This window comes from Balaenoptera acutorostrata, chromosome 2, assembly GCF_949987535.1.
Source record: "Balaenoptera acutorostrata chromosome 2, mBalAcu1.1, whole genome shotgun sequence".
NCBI lineage: Eukaryota > Metazoa > Chordata > Mammalia > Artiodactyla > Balaenopteridae > Balaenoptera > Balaenoptera acutorostrata.
In genome coordinates this window covers 172,510,625-172,529,417 of record NC_080065.1, presented here as the reverse complement: position 1 = coordinate 172,529,417, position 18,793 = coordinate 172,510,625, and the positions used below count along the sequence as shown (strand labels likewise).

Below are 18,793 nucleotides of genomic sequence, written 5' to 3'. Positions count from 1 at the left end.
GGTGGTGAGAGGCTCTCTCAGCTGGGTTTTCCTGGCTACAGTGGAGGAGTCTGCAGGCCGGGGGCTGGGTAGACTCCTTCATGAGGAGTGCCTCTTCATCCTGGGCTCTGCCCACACCTCCCCAGCACTGGCCATCCTCTATCCTCTCCTGCCCCTGACACAGCCTACCCACCAGGCCACCTCTCGCCCACCCTCCATGATAAGCCCCATCACCTGCCTGAACACACAGTGGGTGCTGGGCTGCAAGTGTCCCCTGCTCCCTGGGGGAGCCTTAATGCCAGGAGGATTTGGCTCAGAGGGTCCCCTGCTGAGAAGAGCTCACCTAGCCTGGGCCCCTGCCTTCCCTCCAGGCTTTTTCCTGCCCTACACGTGCACTGTCCTCCTTTTATCCTTCATGTGCTTTTGTGCCTGCTGGCAGAGGAGGAAGCAGGCCAGGCGGTGAGTCACCTGCCTCAGGTCACAGAGTTGGTTTGTGCTGTGAGCACGGAGCCCAAGATCTCAACCAAGGCCCCACAGGTGTCCCTGCCTTTCAGCCTGTCAAGGCTTCTGGGTTTGAAACTCCCATAGGTACTTACCCCTGAAAGAGTCCCTCCTTGTTTGAGGCTCCTCTGGCTGCTCCCCTAGTGACCACCCTCTGAAAGTGACCTGGGAAGCATTCAGACATACTCGCACAGCCCTGGAGGGGTCTGCACCTGTGAGTGTTAACTGCTGGCTGTATGCACCATTAAGCTTAGATGATGTACACTATAAACGAAGTGGAGTTCTGTACCCAAACACTGTTGATGAGATAATATGCTTAATTTAGCTGAAAACTGACATGAGGCAATATTGTTGACGTAGGGGGGTTCAGTTTAACTCCCCAGCAATAAGGTCAGGTACTGTAAAGCAAGTGGTTTGGAAATGAGGGTCATTGTTCGTTCTTCTTTTCAGCAACTGCACACACTTGAGAAGGACCTGGTGTCAGCCTGTGACCTCCTGGGTGTGGGGGCCGAGTACGCCCGGGTGGTGGGATCTGAGTACACACGGTAGGCACCCTCTCCCTGGGCCCCTCCTCCTCTTACTTGGAAAGAGTTTGGCCATCTTGATCCTGGACAACAAATAGAAATGGCATTTCAGCATGAAACGATGGCCACCCTTATACATAGTAAGAGACATGCAAATTAAGGCAGCACCGAGATGCTTTTGCCCCATCGATTCATGAAGTGAGAAGTTGTTGAGTTGACTGTGAGGGTGAGGGGCAGCTGGCATTCTCAGCACCATCAGCACTTGCACGTTTCTAGTATCTCTTGAAGTAAAAAGGGCTCGTATGATTTTCTGGGTTGATCCCCTTCCTGGTGCAGTGCAAGAGTGGTGCTTGTAGAGAGTGTGGGCAGCATGCTTGGCAACCAGTGTCCCCACTCAGCGGACACCCAGGAGTTTTTAGATACATAACAGGAGACAGAGTAAGTGGACATTTGTGTAAAAGAAGGGACATAGGTTCATGTTATGCGTGAAACTGCTTAGACTACCTGGAGGCTAATGCCCTGGGGTTGGGGTCAGAGGTCTGAGGCCACCAGTGCTTCACTGTGTGCCCTCTAAGAGAGCCTCCAGTCTGTCTCTTTTTCCCCTAAAGAGAAGAATCCTCTGTAGTAGGATTCCAGACTCCAGGTAGCAGTGCTCTTATTCTGTTGTGTGCATTGGGATTCTGGAAACACAAAATCTAAGCTTGTCCCGTGGGGTTATGGCACAGACCAGTCCCTGACTCCATTCTCTGAGCTCTGGACTTGCAAGTGCTCACAGGGGTCCACACAGTTCCCCACAGGCTGTCATCCCTCGACCAACCTGCCCTGGGATGGATACTGTCGCACAGTCTGGTCTGTGTTCCTGGCCCGTCTTATCCTCCTCGTGCTGTGGCCGTCACTGGATTCAGGGTGACACTCATGCCTTGCAGGGCATGGGGATGGCCACACACTGCACATGTTCACTCACAGGTGTCCTCAAACAGGCCTCTGTACCACTGTGGGTGGGTGACCTGGGTGGGCCTCACTAGGGCATGGCGCCTACAGGTCGCCTGACACAGAACTTCTGATCTCAGGGATATGGCCTAGTGATGTGACAATATGGGAACCTTGACATGAAGTTCTAGGCCTTAGATTTCAACAGTCAGACAGTAGACCCTAGAGTGTCCACGCTGTGAGGTAACAAGGAATGGCGAGGTGGCTGGGAGTATAGACATCTCTCACTGTGTGACGGGGACCCCCTTCACCTCAGTCTACTCACCTGGAACGATGCCCATTTGACGGGGTGTCAGCTGCAGCACATGGGGACTCTGCACAGACTGGCGGGACAAAGACTTAGATGTTGAACAAACTGACGACAGCCCAACAGCCGATCCTAAAAGCCTGTCCCAACGCCAGTGCCGTGAGGAGCCCCTAGGCACTGGGGTGAGGCTGGGCTGCCCTCCTTTGTCTTTTGGCAGTCTCGTAAACCTTTTACTGTGTTCATTTTATTATTTTTCTTGCTGATGACAGCAGTACGTGCTTGTTTAGAAAGTGCAGAAAGATTTAAGACAGTAGAAATCTCCTGGCCGCGCCACCCTTGAGGGTGGGGACAGTGGGCAGCGAGGCTGCTAACATGCCTAGGCTTCCTGAGTTTCATCCCCTTAACCCTCAGGAGAGCCCGAGGGGGCTTGGCTGGTTATAGGCAAGGAAGTGTGGGCACAGAGGGGCCACGGTGAGGTGCAGATTTCGGTGTGGGCACCTGAGCCTAATTACCCCCCTTCTCTCCTTGCCCCACCCTGTGCTGTCCACAGATGTGGAACCTGTGATCTGCTGTGTCAGCGAGAGTAAGGTTATGGTGGATGTGCTGTCCTGTACCCTGCCCCTCCGTGCTTTCTGAGCACGTGTTTCTGCTTTCTGAGCTTTTGAACCACATGAGTGTCTAAACAGGAAAAAGCTAAAAACAAATAGAATAGAACAAAATAGAGCCCTCTTATAAATAAAACAAACCTAATTGGCCAGGGTCCATTGTCATCCATTTAACTGTCCCAGAGGTGGCTCGTTAGGTTCCTGTGAATGTTGAGACGGCGCAGTCATCCCAGGGGGTGCCTGAGTCTCCCAGACCTGACTACCCCTCTCTTTTCCAGGGCACTCTTCCTGCTCAGCAAAGGGATGGTAAGTGGAGGCTGGATGGGTTGGGGCTGGTATGGTGGATGTGAGGCCGGGTCCCCACGAGGTCTGCCAAAGCCTCGCCTGCTTGCCATGTCGTGGCCCCTCAGGCGCCCAGACCCTCACGCATGGCAGGCAGCCACGAGGGGCAGGCCCGTGTCCCCCAGCTGGATTCAGAGGTAAAATTCAGGTTCCAGGCTGTGGGATTTGTGCTGATGGAAGAGCAGCCTGGGTTGGAGCTGCCTAGACCTGGGTTCCAGCCCGGCTATGCACCCTCTCTTCGTGGTGCCAGCAGTCCCACAGCGCGTGGGCAGGTGGGCGGCAGTCCTTTGTACCAGGAGGGTCTCCCAGCACGTGCACCTCTCCCTCCCCAGCTATTGCTGATGGAGCGCAAGTTGCAGGAAGTCCACCCACTGCTGACCCTCTGTGGACAGATAGTTGAGAACTGGCAAGGGAACCCCATCCAGAAAGAGTCTCTGCGTGTCTTCTTCCTGGTGCTCCAGGTGACCCACTACTTGGATGCTGGGCAGGTATGTAGTGCCTCTCACCTGAGGGCTGCTGGGGAGCAGGCAGGTGGTGGGTGGGCCTGTAAGCTAAGACATCAGCTCTGCAATTTCCTCCTGTCCCTCACCACTGGGCACGTCTGTCATTCGGGGCTCGATTCCCCCACAGCCCTATTGTGCTCTGGCATGAGTACTGTACCTCTGTGGACAGAGGGCACTCCAGGAATGGGTCTGTCCCATTTCTGCCCTTATAGCGGGAATAGCTGTGGCCTCACACACATCTACTCAGTGTGTGAATGGTCAAATGACCTTGAGGGCAGTTTGGGGAATCCAAGAAAATACACTGGGGATTCTGGCATGGTGCCTGGCATACAGCAGGTGCTCAAGCAGTGTCTGTCCACCACCCCCCAGTTAATGACAGCTTTGTGGGAGTTGAGTAGGGACTAACAAAATCAGCTGTGTTTGAGGCACACACACAAAAAGCCCATAACCCTCATATGGTTGAGGAGCAGCTGTACCTGTACATGGGGGAATGTCTCAGCCTTTTGGATGGGTGCTGCCCCATGCACCCTCCCCGCCCTGTCATGCTTCCTGGTTGCCCCACATGCACCAACCTTTGCCTGTTGGGCCGAGCACTTCAGTCAACACATAGGAGCACAGTGCAAACTCTCACAGGGTGCTGACGGCTGTGGAGATGGCCTGTAGGGCCTCGGGATGGGGCTTCCTGGTGCAGAAAGGCCAGTCTGTATAAACCACGGCACCTGCAGGACTCCGAGTGGCCACTTCACACCTCCCAGGATAACCAGCCGTGTCCTCCTCTCTTGAGGTCACTGCAGGAAGGAGAAAATGTGGCTGGAGCAGGGTCTTTGAACAGGCCTTTCCCGGGCCTTGGTGTTGTGCCCAGCGCTGGGTGGTGGTGGAGCCTCAGTCCCACAGATGACCTTCCTGGCCCTGCCCTGTGCCTTGAAAGCTGGCTGACCGATCTTGGGGGGTGGGTCTCCTGCAAGTGGTGGGTGTGGTAGGAGTTCCCGGAAAGGAAGGGCTGAGGGGCCGATGGGCAGGCAGGACCTGGCTAGCTGCCACTGTGGGCACCTGCCTCCTAAGGGTGGTTGGCACCTGATAGGAGCAGACGGGTGCTCAGGTGTGCATTGCTGTCTGCCTGCTGCAGGTAAAGAGCGTGAAGCCATGCCTGAAGCAGCTGCAGCAGTGCATCCAGACCATCTCCACACTGCACGATGATGAGATCCTGCCCAGCAACCCCGCTGACCTCTTCCACTGGCTGCCCAAGGAGCACATGTGCGTGCTTGTCTACCTGGTGAGTCCCTGGAGGGGCCGGGGCCTGGTGGCCCAGGTGAGAGAGGAGAGGGCCCCAGTGACCACCACCATCTGATCTTGTCACCAGGTGACTGTGATGCACTCCATGCAAGCCGGCTACCTAGAGAAGGCACAGAAGTACACAGACAAGGCCCTCATGCAGCTGGAGAAGCTCAAGAGTAAGTCAGGCTCTGTGGGGCTCAGTGGGTCAAGTAGCCCCCTGGTGGGCGGCCCGATCACCACCTCCTATGCTGGGCCTGAAGGACCTTTAAAGACTGCAGCACGGGTCCCTGCCCCATGGATCTTGTTACCCCAGTTGGCAGATGGGGACGATCCAGGTTCGGGCAGAGCAGGCCAGGCCTGGACTGGATCCTTGATCCCCAGGGGGTTGTGTTGTGGGGTGGTTGTGCCGTCTCTGTCCTGTCCCCCTCACTGCGCAAGATAGCCATGAGGGTTAGCGGGACTCCACTGGGGGCTGCTGGGGCGGCAGTGCTCAATTGAAACAGGCGGTGGCTGCTTTTGCTGTCTATTATCAGTATCGTGATGTGGGTTGTGTTCAGGGTGAGGTTGGGATTGGAACTGACTGGCAGCAGGTCCTCTGGAGGCCCTGGGTTCTTCCTGGATGCTTGACTAATCCATCCTGTGCGATCAAGGACCTTTGACTAGTAGGAACCCAGAGCCCCACATATCCCTGGCTGGCTTGTGCGCCTGTTAACCTCATTCACTCCCTGTGCCCTTGTCAGTGCTGCTGGGGAAGAGCCTTAGAGCCAGAGAACCAATGCCCGCGGGGGCTGCGGTTCTTTCCCTTCAGATGAGTTGGGAAAGTGCTGTCTGGTTCCAATGTGAGGACAGCCGCTTGGGGCAGCCAGAAGCTAGGGTCCCCCCACTGTTGCCTGAGGCCTATCGCCGTGGCCTCAGTCTCCCAGACAACTTCAGCATTTCTAGAATGTGTTGTGTCCAGAGTGCCCTTGAGCACTCAGCTGGGTCGGGGTGTGGTGAGGATGGAAGACAGATCCCTCCAGGATTTCTTGTTCTTACAATACTCTGGTCACCAAAGCCTGCTATGAGCCTGTTTCCTCACCTAGACAGGGAGATGCACCCCCTCGCTTGAGGGTGCTGTGGGCACCGAGCAAGGTGACAGACTGGGTGCTGGGCCAGTGTCCAGCGGAGCAAGTGGGCTCAGACCCACGTAGCTGAGGGGCCGGTGTGGCCGGAGGGCTCGAATCCCCTAGGAGGCAGGGGTCAGTGTCTCCTCAGTTGTCTCCTCCACCCACGCTTCGAATGCTCATCCCTGCCTCTTACCCCCAGTGCTCGACTGCAGCCCCATTCTGTCCTCCTTCCAAGTAATCCTGCTCGAGCACATCATCATGTGCAGGCTCGTCACAGGACACAAGGCCACAGCTCTGCAGGAGGTGAGGCCACTGGGGGCTGCACACACACAGGGTGGGAAGGCTGAGGGGTAGAGTGGTTTGAGTTTGCTGGGTCTCGGAGGGTGTCATGTGGGAGAATGTAAATGTGTCGCCAGTGCGTGTCAGCAGGACGTCATCTGTTATATGACTATAACTTGGCAGTCCACGACCCTGCGTGGACACAACTGATCAGAGGCTTTTACCTAAAAGTTGGCATGCCCAAGGAACATGGGGTCTGGGGTTTTAGGGTCCCCTGACGGCAGTTCTAGCACTCCTCCTGCCCTGTGATCCGTAATCCCTTATGCCCACCTTCCTGAAAGGGCACGGGGGCCTTGATAAGGGTGAAGGTACTGTACAGCTGAGACACAAGTTGGAAAGGGAGAAGGCGGGTAATGGACAAGGGTCACCATCCTCAAAGAGGTCAAGGCCGTGCCTAATCCTCACAATGGGCACATCCGCTGGGACTTTGTGCCCAAGTTAGACTGGGCAGGACATGGGCACACCCACCGGCTTTGGGGTCTCCTCAATGCTGCCAGGGCACTGGGTCCCACATTACAGGCCAAGTGATGTCAGACATGCTCTCTCCCGGCAGATCTCCCAGGTCTGTCAGCTGTGCCAGCAATCCCCCCGGCTCTTCTCCAACCACGCAGCACAGCTACATACACTGCTGGTGAGTGCATGAGGGCTGCCCGCCCCCAGCCCCATCCCTGCGAGTAACCCTGTGACCACCACCCCAGGCAGAATTCAGAACCTTCCCAGTGGACTTCACTCTGACAAGCATGTCATCAAGTCCAAGTTGACTTAGGTCCCGGGAGGCAGGAATAATTAAGCATGCTATCTTTCTCCCTGTTTGTCAGGGTAAAGCTCAGATATAGCTAGCTCAGTAGAGTCACTTGTCAGGCTCGCCTGGGTGCAGCTGTGCAGGCCCGGGCAAGCTGCATGTGGCTCTGAGCCCTCAGCATCTTCTTCTTCCAGGGCCTGTATTGTGTCTCTGTCAACTGCATGGACAACGCTGAAGCCCAGTTCACCACAGCTTTGCGGGTAAGGTGCCGGCCCTCGCTTTATGGGGCAGGCAGTGCTTCTCAGTAAGGAGTCGGGCGTGGTCTGTGATGAGGACAACAGCCATACAAAACCATGGTCAGCGGGTGACTCCACAGCACTCAGCCTGATGCCAGCGGTGACAGTGATACACCATTTATCCAGGGCTTTCTGTGTCACGTCTTGTGCTGCTCAGCTGCAGACAAGGCCAGCACTGGCAGCACAGCTTAATGAGGGATAGCTGTGGGCAAGGGGACTCCTGGCTAGCCTGCAGTGGGGCTTCCCCGGCTAACTCAGGGCTGGTGCCATGGCCTGTTCAGCCACTTTCGCTCTCGATTCCCAGTCTTCCTGAAAGCCCGCCAGGTGGCGTTGACTTGTGTCACAGCTACTTTGGGCCCTGGTCGGCTGGTGCTGCTCACTGCAGTGGTGCCAGGACCACCCCACATTGCCCGCGGCCCTATGGAGGTCTCTTGGACCCTCCTTCCCCATCTCATTTCCTACACAAGTGGCTGCTGCTTCTTTGGTTCAACATCAAAATTCCCGACGGATGGTGTGTGTCCCAGGAAGTCCTCCCCACTGGCCAGGGGAGGGGGGGTGGCGCAGCCAGGAATTGGGCCCAAACCCCGCATGACCCCCAACCACACGCTGTTCCTGCGGTCCCATGACAAACATATTGGAGCATCTTTGCTCAGATCAGATGACCCTCTGGACCTCCTTGGCACCTGCCAGGGGCCTCCAGGTGGAGTTTGTGCTTCCCAGGCACCCTCGGCCTCCTACACAGCTGCGCTCCCTCAGCCCCATTGGGAATGCTCAGCCCGCTCAGCTTGGTCCCTCTCGTGGCCGTTCCTGTCCCCCCAGAAGAACTGGGGATCAGGGTCTGTCCACCACCAGCCGTCAGAAGCATTTCTGGCCTCTAACAGCTTCGGCTTCTTCCAGGCAGGGTCCCTGCCTCCCCGAGGATCAGCGTACTCCTCTGCTGTGTCAGCACACGGGTCCTGGGGTTACCGCCTGTGGCGTAGAGGGAAGGTCCAGCCAGGTCTCAGACCGAGAGACAGCAGAGAATAGACCAAACTGTGGTGTGTTCTGAGGGCAGGATCAGGGTGGCTGGCTTTTCTTTTCTGTTTCCGGAATTTCCCATAATGTGGGTGATTGTTTTATAATGAAAAGAACTAACAGTTTTGTTGTCCTTGGGTTTAGGAGGCAAGGGGTGTGTGTTTGGAATGAAAAGAATAAGGAGATTCCAAGGTAGCCACTGTGGAGCGTTTGGGTGGCTCTGATGCCGCCAAGCGGCCCCTATGTGACATGACTGTGCCCAGCCCAGCCCCCTAATGCCCTGTGTCTCCCATTCCAGCTCACCAATCACCAGGAGCTGTGGGCCTTCATCGTGACCAATCTGGCGAGTGTGTATATACGGGAAGGAAATAGACACCAAGAGGTAGTAGGTGACATGCTTCATGTTTGGTATCCTTTGTTTCAACTCTTACTTGGAGGGGAGCGTGGGGGGAGTGTTGTCCTGGGTACCAGCAAATCTCAGTAGCCCTGGGGTATTTGCCCCCCAACAAGGTGTCCCACGCAACGATTCGTAGGCATGGCTGGGGGAAGGCCAAGTCTAGGACAGAAACGTTCCCACAGCCAGTTAACACTTTTCCCTGCTGAAAACGAGCCAAGCTTTACTGAATCCCTCAGAAAAAAAAAAACCAATTTCTTCTACCCTGAGATGTCTGTTCTAGAACGTTGGTAAGGCCTCATGGCTCAGTTATGAGGAGCAACAGCTTGGGCAGTTGTCTGCACTAGGTCTCTACGTTGTTCTGGTGCCCCAGCCTGCTGAGGCGGGGAGGTGGGCCAGAGCTTGACCTCGCAGGATAAGTCCCTCCCACCAGGTTCCCCTTGCAACACCCCCTTATCCCTGCAATTCCCTCCCAGCCCTGACCCCTCTAGAGTATCTCAGATTCGGCCACTTGTCTCCACCCCTGCGGCATTCATTTCTTAGTTCAGGCCACTATCACCTCTTGGCTACAAAAAGCCTAGCTGACTTCCCAGGTGATTGGTTGGCTTGAATGCTTTGGGTAGAAAGCCCAGTGCAGGACTTTGCTGGTGGCACAGTGGTTGAGAATCCGCCTGCCAATGCAGAGGACGTGGGTTCAATCCCTGGTCCGGGAAGATCCCACACGCCACGGAGCAACTGAGACCGTGTGCCACAGCTACTGAGCCCACGCGCCTAGAGCCTGTGCTCCACAACAAGAGAAGCCACAGCAATGAGAAGCCAACACACCGCAACGAAGAGTAGCCCCCGCTCGATGCAACTAGAGAAAGCCCACGTGCAGCACCAAAGACGCAACACAGCCAAAAAATTAATTATTTTTTTAAAAACACCTCATTTATTAAAAAAGAAAGAAAGCCCAGTGCAGCTGCTCCAGTAGTCAGGAAGCACAGTGGGCAGGGTCATGAGGGCCTGGTGTGGCCTTGGTGGTCTCAGAGGAGTTTGGTTCCCTTGTGTCTCCTCTGCACCCCCACCCCAGTGTCTGCCTCCTGATGGGACTGTGTGGGTACTGGGTGAAGCCTCAGCCCACTTCAACCCTCATCCACCAGCACACCCTCCATATGATAGCCAAAGGGCACCTAAGATGTCAGTGATGTTGCAGGTCCTGCCCCTTCTCCTGGCAGGTTGCTTACAGGCGTGGGATTTGGGGTACGGGCACATTCCTCAGGAAGTTGCAGGCAGCCCTAGTCAATTTACTAGCATATCTGGGGCCGAACTCTCTCATATTTAGAAATGTGGAATTATCCTAACTTGCAGACATTTCTTTCACAGCTGTACAGTTTGTTGGAGAGGATCAATCCAGACCACAGCTTCCCCGTCAGGTAGGCTGCCCCAGGCCCTGAGTTCTACTTTACTAGTTATCTTATGCTTTCTTTGCTTTTTGGGGTGGTGTGAGCACCTGTGGGACCCTAGACTGCCCCATGTACCCCAACACCTCATACCCCCCCAACCAATCCCCTTTTGTAAATCTGCTGGTTTCACAAAAACCCCACCAAGGTGTGACGCTCCGCTCTCCCCTCAGCTCGCACTGCCTCCGAGCAGCAGCTTTCTACGTGCGTGGGCTCTTCTCCTTCTTCCAGGGACGCTATAACGAGGCCAAGTGAGTACTGGGAGAGGGCAGGTGGCCCCGTGCCCGGCACCTCCCGGTGTTTCTCTTCCCCCAACAGCATGTGCGAGGTCCCCTGTCCCTGCGCTTCCCACCCACTGCCAGATGGGGTGGGTGGCCCTCTGCTCAGGGCCTCAAGGCCATTGCTGCCTTTTCTTCCCCAAAGGCCTCCCGATGGGGCCTCATCATCTGTTCTTCTCATGAAGGCGATTTCTGCGGGAAACCCTGAAGATGTCCAATGCAGAGGACCTGAACCGGCTTACAGCCTGCTCCCTTGTGCTCCTGGGCCACATCTTTTATGTGTTGGGAAACCATAGGGTGAGTGTCAGGGGTCAGGCTGAGGGGCATGGGGCCAGGGTGGTGCTTAGTAGGGGGAACCTAGCAAGGAAGTGCCTCCCATTCTGTGCCCCACAATGATCGCATCTCACTGACCCCTCACCCACCATTGCTCCGTGAGGCTCAGCCAGGGCAGAGGCACTCTGGCTCAGACAGCCTGGGCAGGCAGGGCTGGGGGAACTTTGGATCCCTGGAGGATGCATCTGTGGGGCAGACAGGGCCAGTGTTGGCCATGGGCAGTCATCAGGCAAAGCCCCAGGGCTCAGTGGAGCTAGAGCTGGTCAGGCTGCCCAAAGCTGGCAAGGCTGAGGGCAGGTTCCCTTTCCTGTGTTAATACTTGGGGAGAAGGAGTGTGTCTGCTCAGTCACAATCCCAAGGGTTCCATCTCTGCCCATCACACGTGGTGTCTTCAGTGCACTCTGTGTTTTTACCCTCACCAACAGTGCCCCCCTGGGCCTGGTCCCCACCCATGCCAACTGGTCTCTGGTGGGATCAGTTGACTCCGAGTCTCCCCATCTGGGGATGTATGTACATCTCACCTGCTCTAACCCATCGACCATACAGGGTCTTTAATTTTTTAAGGAAAATATTTGTCAACATAAAATACGGCATGTATTTTATTTCTCATAGAAAGTCTGAGAAGCAAAGGAGAAAGTCATCGCATGTCTTCTGTCTTCCAGCTCTTTCCATTGCCTGCCTCTGCCCATGCATAGGTTTTGTTTATCAGGCTGTTTTATAATTTTATGTCTGGTCTTTCTCTGCACCACTGTGTTGGAGCTTTTTTCTAATGGCAGTGAGAATTTTTAAGCTGGCATCAACTCTGTAGTTTAGCCAAACTCACTTCAGCTGTTTTTTTGGGACAGATAGTGCAGGGTACTTGTCTTGGCCCATAAAGTTCTATCTGATCAAGCCCCAGGGCTTCTGAAGAGTGAGTGCTTTTAATGAGCCTGGTGCATCCCCTTCCCCACAGTCATGTGGTAAGCATTTGCCAGGCCAACATGCCCTGTAGCTGTGGCCTGAACCCTGGGAGGTATCATCACCCTGGAAGGAGGAGGACCAGTACTAAATTCTCCCTTCTGAGTGTAGCGCCACTCCTTCTACAACACCTGTCACACTACCCACTGAGCACAGTGAGGACAGTGGCCTCCGTGTGCATCTGGGGGTTAGGCAGGGACAAGGTGCTCAACGTGAGGCTCCACTGAGTGTAGGCCACATGCCTTGTGTCTTGGTGCAGTGGCTGTGATTACCTCGTTGCCAGATGGGGAGATTGAAGGCACACAGCCCCAAATTTTTAAAAAATGAACATTTTTAAAAAGGGACTTCCCTGGCAGTCCACTGGTTAAGACTCCACTCTTCCACTGCAGGGGGCACAGGTTCAGTCCCTAGTTGGGGAACTAAGATCCGGAATGCCGCACGGCGTGGCCAAAAAATAAATAAAGTTAAAAAAAGTAAGTCACACAGCACCAAACTGCAAACCCAGGCTTAGAACCCGGACCTTGTTGGCTCTTGTTTGTCCAGAAGCCACCTTCAGGATGGGCAGAGCAGCTCTTCAGCTGCAGCTTCTGGTTCATGTTTGGGGCGGTCCCGGAGGAAATTATAGAGCTTATTTGGGAACCTCTGCTGCTCCCTTTGTGCCTGGGCCCACGTAGGGTAACATGGGGCCACCAAGAGTCCTCAAACCCAGGTCCTGCCTCAAGCAGCTCCAGGTCTGGGGGAGACACTGCCTGCCCCGGGCCTGCCAGGCCAGAGTGTCCTTGGGCATTACAAGTTTGCGGGTGGCCTCATACAGGACTGCTCTCAGGATCACTCCGTGCTTCAAGCCCACGTTCTGTGGGGCAGCCGCAAGCTGTCATGGGGGAACCTGAGCCAAGGGGGACTCTCCCTCCTGGCAGCTCCCTCCCAGCCCCAGGCCTAGAGGAGGAGAGTAGTTTTTCCTGTTCTGCTGTGCATTCTGAGGTCTTGGAAGGGCTTGGTCCAATTTTGAAAAGTTTTGAGACCCACCTGGAGCTTATCTTCGAGGTGCTGGCCACAGGGCAGCATAAAGTCACTGGGCTTTTGTGTCTGTGTGGCGGCATGTCCTGCGCAACCGTGGCCATGTTGAACCTGGGCCTCAGGAGTTGGTTTTGAGGATTTGTATGTCTCTGGGCTACATGCCAAGTCTCCCCCCAGGCTGCAAGGTGTTGCCGCATTGGGAGTTTTCCCAGTGTCACCCTGAACCCAACATTTAGGCCAGCAGGCTGTGGTCTCCGGACTGGGTGTAGTCACAGCAGTGCTGCCGGTCACTGCGGGGTCAAGGATGGGTGTTTACAGCCCCCAATGGCTCTCACTCAGCTCATCCTGGGGATTGGGGGCCGGGGGCGCTGTTGCAATCACGTGGTGGAGTCAGGGTTGGAGGGTTCAAACATCCTGCTGCCCCACAGCCCTGTGTGTCCCAGGTGGCGTCGCACAAGAGCAGGCTTGTACGTAGAAGAGAAACTTCTCTTCCTCTCTCTTTTGTCCGTTCAGCCCTCGTTGCTCCTGCCAGGACAGACTGCTGCCTTTTCCCAGCCCTGGGACCCCTGAATCTGTATTTCTAATCAGCTCCTGATATGGGTCCAGGGCTGACTGCCACCAGTGCCTTTTCCTCTGGCTAGAAAGACAAAGGCACATAGAATTGCCCATGGCCGTACCCCAGGGAGGAGGCACACGCAGAGCCGAGACGTGGAGGCAGTTTATTTTTCCCCAAGGTGGTCGAGGAGTACTTCGGAGAGGGTCATTTGAGATAGGCTCTGAAGTAGGAGTGGGTATATGCCAAGCAGCAGGAGGTCACAGGTGGGGCCCACGCCGTCCCTGCCACCAGCCCTTTCTACCACCACCCCCCGCGCTTGACTCCTCTGCTGCTCTCGATCGACAGGAGAGTAACAACATGGTGGTGCCGGCCATGCAGCTAGCCAGCAAGATCCCAGACATGTCAGTGCAGCTGTGGTCATCGGCCCTGCTAAGAGGTGAGTAAGAGATTGGGGCATCTGGGTAGAGCCAAAGGCTAGAGGACCCTAGGTAAGCCCTGCTAAAGCCTCTGCTTTAGACTGGACCTCTGCAGGCCATAGCCCCAGTTCTAGCACATTCTCAGGCTTCTCAGGAGGCCCTGTTTGAGGGCAGTGGGCTCGTTCACATAGTGAGATCTACGCAGAATCTGATTCTGTCTTTCTGGGACCCACAAGGCTAGTTCTTGGCATCTGAGTGAAGAATTGAGCTGTGAGCCCTGGCACTTGGCCTCAGTTTCTTTCCCATGAATGGGGATGGCAGTCATTTCTGTCAGGCAGGACGAGCCAGGGTGCTCAGCAGGTGTTGTTACTGCTGCTCTCCCATTTACAGGTTGTGAAACTGAGGTCCATAGACTCACCCAGGGCCCTGGGGAGGAGGTAGAGGGCAAACTGTTCCTATCTGCAGTGGATTCATGCACCCATTCAGTTCTCCTGCCTCAGAAGTGAGCATTGGGTGCCTTGCTCCCGGTGGGCTCCTGGGTGCCCAAGAGCTGGCCAGGAAGTGCTGGAAGTGCTGCAGGGAGTGCTGCATCCACAGGGAGCCCCAGGGACTTTCACTGCCCTACCAGCCCTTATATCTGCCCCTATGGGCCTTGTTGCTCATCCACCTCCAAGGACAAAGGACTCAGGAACATAGGAGGGCACATGTGAGGGCTGCTGGCAAGTGGGCTTTGCTGACCTTGACACAGGGCTCAGGGCAGGTAATGTGCCAGGCACACAGCAACCCACTGGCAGAGCTGGGGTTTGACTTCAGGGCTCCACCCACACCCAAGGGGAGGGTGTGGGGGCAGTGGCAGGCCAAAGCAGGCCCATCCTTTGTGCATATCCCACCCTCAGACCTGAACAAAGCCTGCGGGAATGCCATGGATGCCCATGAAGCCGCCCAGATGCACCAGAACTTCTCGCAGCAGCTGCTCCAGGACCACATCGAGGCATGCAGCCTCCCTGAGCACAACCTCATCACGGTACGGGCACAGGGTGGGAGAGACAAAATGAGGGTGCTGGTTGGCTCCTTGGGGCCAGCTCACCTGGTCTGTAGCCCCTGGGGGACTCGCTTCCTGAGGAGGGAAGTACACACTTGGCTACCATTTCCTTCCATCTCTCCAACAATCCCTAACTCAGCCTGGCCTCAGGAGCCCCCTTGGATGGGCAAGATAGCACCAACCCAAGTGGGTGATGCAGGCTGCTTCCTGGGGGCCCATCTGACTCAAGTGTGGAAGACGCAGGGTCCTGGCTGGTGACCAGCCCGAGGAGGGCAGCATTCCAGGCGCAGACATGTGGCCCAGCACACCCCTGCTCCTCTCTAAGAAGGACCTCACTTGTGTGTCCTCTTCCCCAACAGTGGACAGACGGCCCGCCTCCTGTGCAGTTCCAAGCTCAGAATGGACCCAACACCAGCCTGGCCAGCCTCCTGTGAGACTCCTGGACAGGGCCACTCAGCTTCTTCGGGCCTCTGTGGGGCCTGGTGTGGCCCCGACTTCCACCCAGATGGCACTTGAGCTTTCCTTAGAGACGTGCTGGCGTGGCTGTCCCCAGGCTTCTTTCCCGACTGTCTCCAGAGCTTCCAAGTCCTTGGGGAGTGTGGAGGGCCAGTTCCCGTTCTCCCAGGAAGGGCCGGCTGGCCATTCTTGCTGAGTACCAGGAGTCCGGGTGCTGAGGCTCGCAGGTGGGATTTTGGAGGCAACTTTCCAGAGCCATCCTTCAAAGTGGACTTGAGCTGCCAGGCCTGCTTCCACGTCTGAGTCATGTCTTCAAGAGAGTGTGTCTGGGCGGGGAGTGGAGTGCCAGCCACTGGCCAGCTCCCGATCCTGCATGCAGGGGTGGTCATTACCACCGAGGTGCCACGTGACTTCCATCGCCTGGGCCTCTATGCGTTGCTGGAGTCTTTCCTCTGCTCATGGCAGCTTCCAGTGCCCAGAGGCAAGACACCAGTTTCTGGCCCAAAATTAGAGGGAAGAAGTCATTGCTCATGTCAGGGATAAAAATGCACGTCCCGCCACGATGCTTTTCCCAGTTTGCCTTTCTGTCCAGCATCCATCCTTTTGGCAGCTGGGGCCTCTAGCTAGGGGCCCTGGGGGACCCAGGAACTTGGCTTCCAAACATCTGCACCTTGACTGGATTCACTGTCCAGCCATGGGGGTGCACGTGTGTGCGTGTGTGTGTGTGTGCGTGTGTGCGTGTGTGTGTGTGTGTGTGTGTGTGTGTGTGTGTGTGTGTGTGTGTGGCTTCACAGAGCTGGCGCCCAGAGCAGAAACTCCTGTGTTTGCGCCAGCCGCCCTCCCCCGTCAGCGTCCATAGTGCGGGGCAGGAAGCTGGGGAGAGGGACTTTCCTCAGCCCAACTCAGGGCGCCGGATCAAAGGGGCTTGCTTTCTGGCAGCTCTGCAGCCTCCTTTGCAGAGAATGTGTGCAGACACCTGAAGCTCCACCAGCCTGCAGGCAGCCACTCCCTTGGCCCCCTGCCCTGTGTTCAGAGGGAAGGAGGAGGAAACCTACCTGCCTTGGGTCTCAGAACAGCATTGAAAACTTCCTGAGCTGGACCCCAGGAGGCTCTGCCAGGCCCAGACAGCCATTCTCGGTTCTGTGTTCCTCTTGGATAGTTGAGGAGGTGCCCCAGGTGATGGGGACGTTAGGGGCAGTCAAAGCAGCTGCCGCCTTTAGCTTCTGGCACCTGGGATCATCTCCCTGATGAGGGATGGTGAGTGGTTTTGCTAGTCACAACTGCTTGTTGGTTCAAGTCTAGGCACCCAGCACCGTGAAGGCTGTTTCTTGAAGCCTCAGTGTCCGTGAAGGAAGGAATGTTGGCCTCGCTCAGGTCAGCTGCCTGGGCCCTGAGGCCTGGGTGTGCCTTAGCCATAAGCAGGCCTGTCAGCAGACCTCCCTGCTCTGGGCTACTGCCCATATCAGGGCCCTACTGCCCTCTTGGGGGCCCGCAACAGGCATGCAAGTGAGCTACTGGTTGAAGGGACAGGCTGGTTGGAGGGACGGGCTGGCAGAGTTTCGTCCTAAGAGGACCTGCCCTCTCTGTGTCATCCTGGGTCACTCGTAAGAGTCTGGCCCTCTCCCATGTTCCCTGGGGCTACCCCCTTGATGTCACCACTGGGCCTGTGAGGCCTGCAGATGTGGGTCTGATGTCTGGTCATGAGCTGTCCACATCCTGTCTTCCTCCCCCCTCAAGGGTGCCCCCCAGGTCCTCCCCTCCACTCAAGGGACAGAGCACCTGTCTTGCTACAAGCTGCGCCTGCAGGCCTGGACCCCACACTGTCGAACCTCTCCAGACCCACATTTCTTCAATCACATTTTACATCATGCTTGTCTCTGTGTATTTATTTAAACCTTTCTTTCCTTCTAGGACATTTTGTATGTAGAGCAGTTGAAATAAGAACCTCAACACTTAAGGTCTGTCCTGATGTTAAAGTGCTTTTAGTGACCACTTTGTTATCTATGTATATGTAAAGTTAAGGTTAAGTTCTTAAGTTTACAGTTAAGAATTCAGTACTCAATATTTAATATTCCACTCTAGCTTTATGGAAGCCAACCCGCGTGTACTGCATGCGTGCGTGTGTGTGAACTTTGAATGTCCCCTTCACTGCAGCACCTTTCAATTACATAAAGCTGTCGTAAATACCTTCCTGTGAGTCCAAATTCAGTGCCTCACAGTTTCTCAATCATAAGAATTTAAGAGCAAGCAAGCCCCCAGGGAGACATTATAGCTAGTGTCATATAGCTAAGTGTTCAGGAAAAAACAGATAAATAAAAACTCCAAACCCTTAAGCATACAGGGGTGTGAGGGAGTAGCGGAAAGATTCCTGTTGGCAGGTAAATTAAAGCTGGTCAGACCCCTTGTGTGCACCTCCCACTTCCTCCTATGAGCAGTGGTGGCCCTCAGGGCCTATGGTTCTGGGGACGTTGGTCCAGGAGGTGCCAGGTTCCCTTGGAGACACAGCTGCCTTCCCCTGTTGGATCCCCCCAGTCGCCCATGGGTGAGGCCAGCGTCCTCCCCCTTGGGTAAGCACTCCCAGTCCCATTTATTGGGAGCACAGGCAGGGAAATCGGAAAGGGCTGCCTGGTGGCACAGCTGGTAAATTTGTTGGTTGCATTGTCTTTGTTTCCTTAAAGGGTTTTCAATAAGTATGTTTGGCATACGGTCTTTTAATGGGTTTGCAGTGTCTTATGTTTTTAGCAGCCTGTATCTTCAGCTGGTGCTTTTAATCAGGAAAAAAAAAAATCTGTAAATACAAGAATCGTTTAAAAGACATAACCGTAGAACATAGCTTCTCGTTTGCAGATTTCTTCTCCTGTATATTCAAAGTAAAACAACTTGCGGGAGCCATCACTCACTGTGTCTTTGTTGTGTCGTCTGCCCCTCACATGTGCCGTCCCAAAGACTAACCTTCCCCGCCCAGCCAGCAGGGCCACAGAGACTTCTGCTATAACCTACAGAGTGTGAGGATGCGGAACCCGATGCCCCGGACTGGAGGACCTGGTGGCAACCTGAATCTTTTCCCCGCTAATGATGATGTTCCCCAGTCCAGCCCTGCCTAGAGGGGAGGAAACCCCGCAGACATGGCATGCAAGGCCCACAGCACTGTCTGTCCTGGCCCTCGCCAGAGACAGACTTCCTTGCGTGCCTGGTGTTCTATTCCCTGTGTTCTTAGAAAACTCGTGGGTCAGCCTTCATGTGCCAAGGTTTTTTTTTTTCCTCAGGTTTTTTTTTTTCCTTTTTGAGGTGAAAGTCACATAACATAAAATTAACATTTGAACATCTACAATTCAGTGGCGCTAAATACATTTACTATGTACAACCAGCACCTCTGTCTAGTTCCAGAACATTTTCATCACCCCAAAAGGAGACCCCATCTCCATTAGTAATCACTCCC

General features: G+C 55.2%; 1 protein-coding gene across 2 annotated transcripts in view; it reads left to right on the top strand.

Annotated features, from left to right (window-relative positions):
- The window catches only part of MAU2 (MAU2 sister chromatid cohesion factor), a 30,868-nt gene extending 12,619 nt beyond the window's left edge, over window positions 1–18,249 (top strand). Inside the window, exons 5-19 of one of the 2 annotated variants that reach the window (XM_028162170.2) lie at window positions 931–1,025; window positions 3,125–3,152; window positions 3,521–3,676; window positions 4,818–4,964; window positions 5,052–5,142; window positions 6,272–6,375; window positions 6,965–7,042; window positions 7,348–7,413; window positions 8,762–8,845; window positions 10,223–10,272; window positions 10,473–10,550; window positions 10,763–10,874; window positions 13,786–13,876; window positions 14,753–14,880; window positions 15,258–18,249. In XM_028162170.2, coding sequence (XP_028017971.2) covers window positions 931–1,025; window positions 3,125–3,152; window positions 3,521–3,676; window positions 4,818–4,964; window positions 5,052–5,142; window positions 6,272–6,375; window positions 6,965–7,042; window positions 7,348–7,413; window positions 8,762–8,845; window positions 10,223–10,272; window positions 10,473–10,550; window positions 10,763–10,874; window positions 13,786–13,876; window positions 14,753–14,880; window positions 15,258–15,332 — 1,383 coding nt within the window. In that variant the 3' untranslated portion in view covers window positions 15,333–18,249. Of the gene's footprint in view, window positions 1–930; window positions 1,026–3,124; window positions 3,153–3,520; window positions 3,677–4,817; window positions 4,965–5,051; window positions 5,143–6,271; window positions 6,376–6,964; window positions 7,043–7,347; window positions 7,414–8,761; window positions 8,849–10,222; window positions 10,273–10,472; window positions 10,551–10,762; window positions 10,875–13,785; window positions 13,877–14,752; window positions 14,881–15,257 lie in introns of both variants that reach the window. The other variant, XM_028162169.2, reaches the window with a different exon arrangement.
- The last annotated feature ends 544 nt before the right edge of the window (window positions 18,250–18,793 follow it).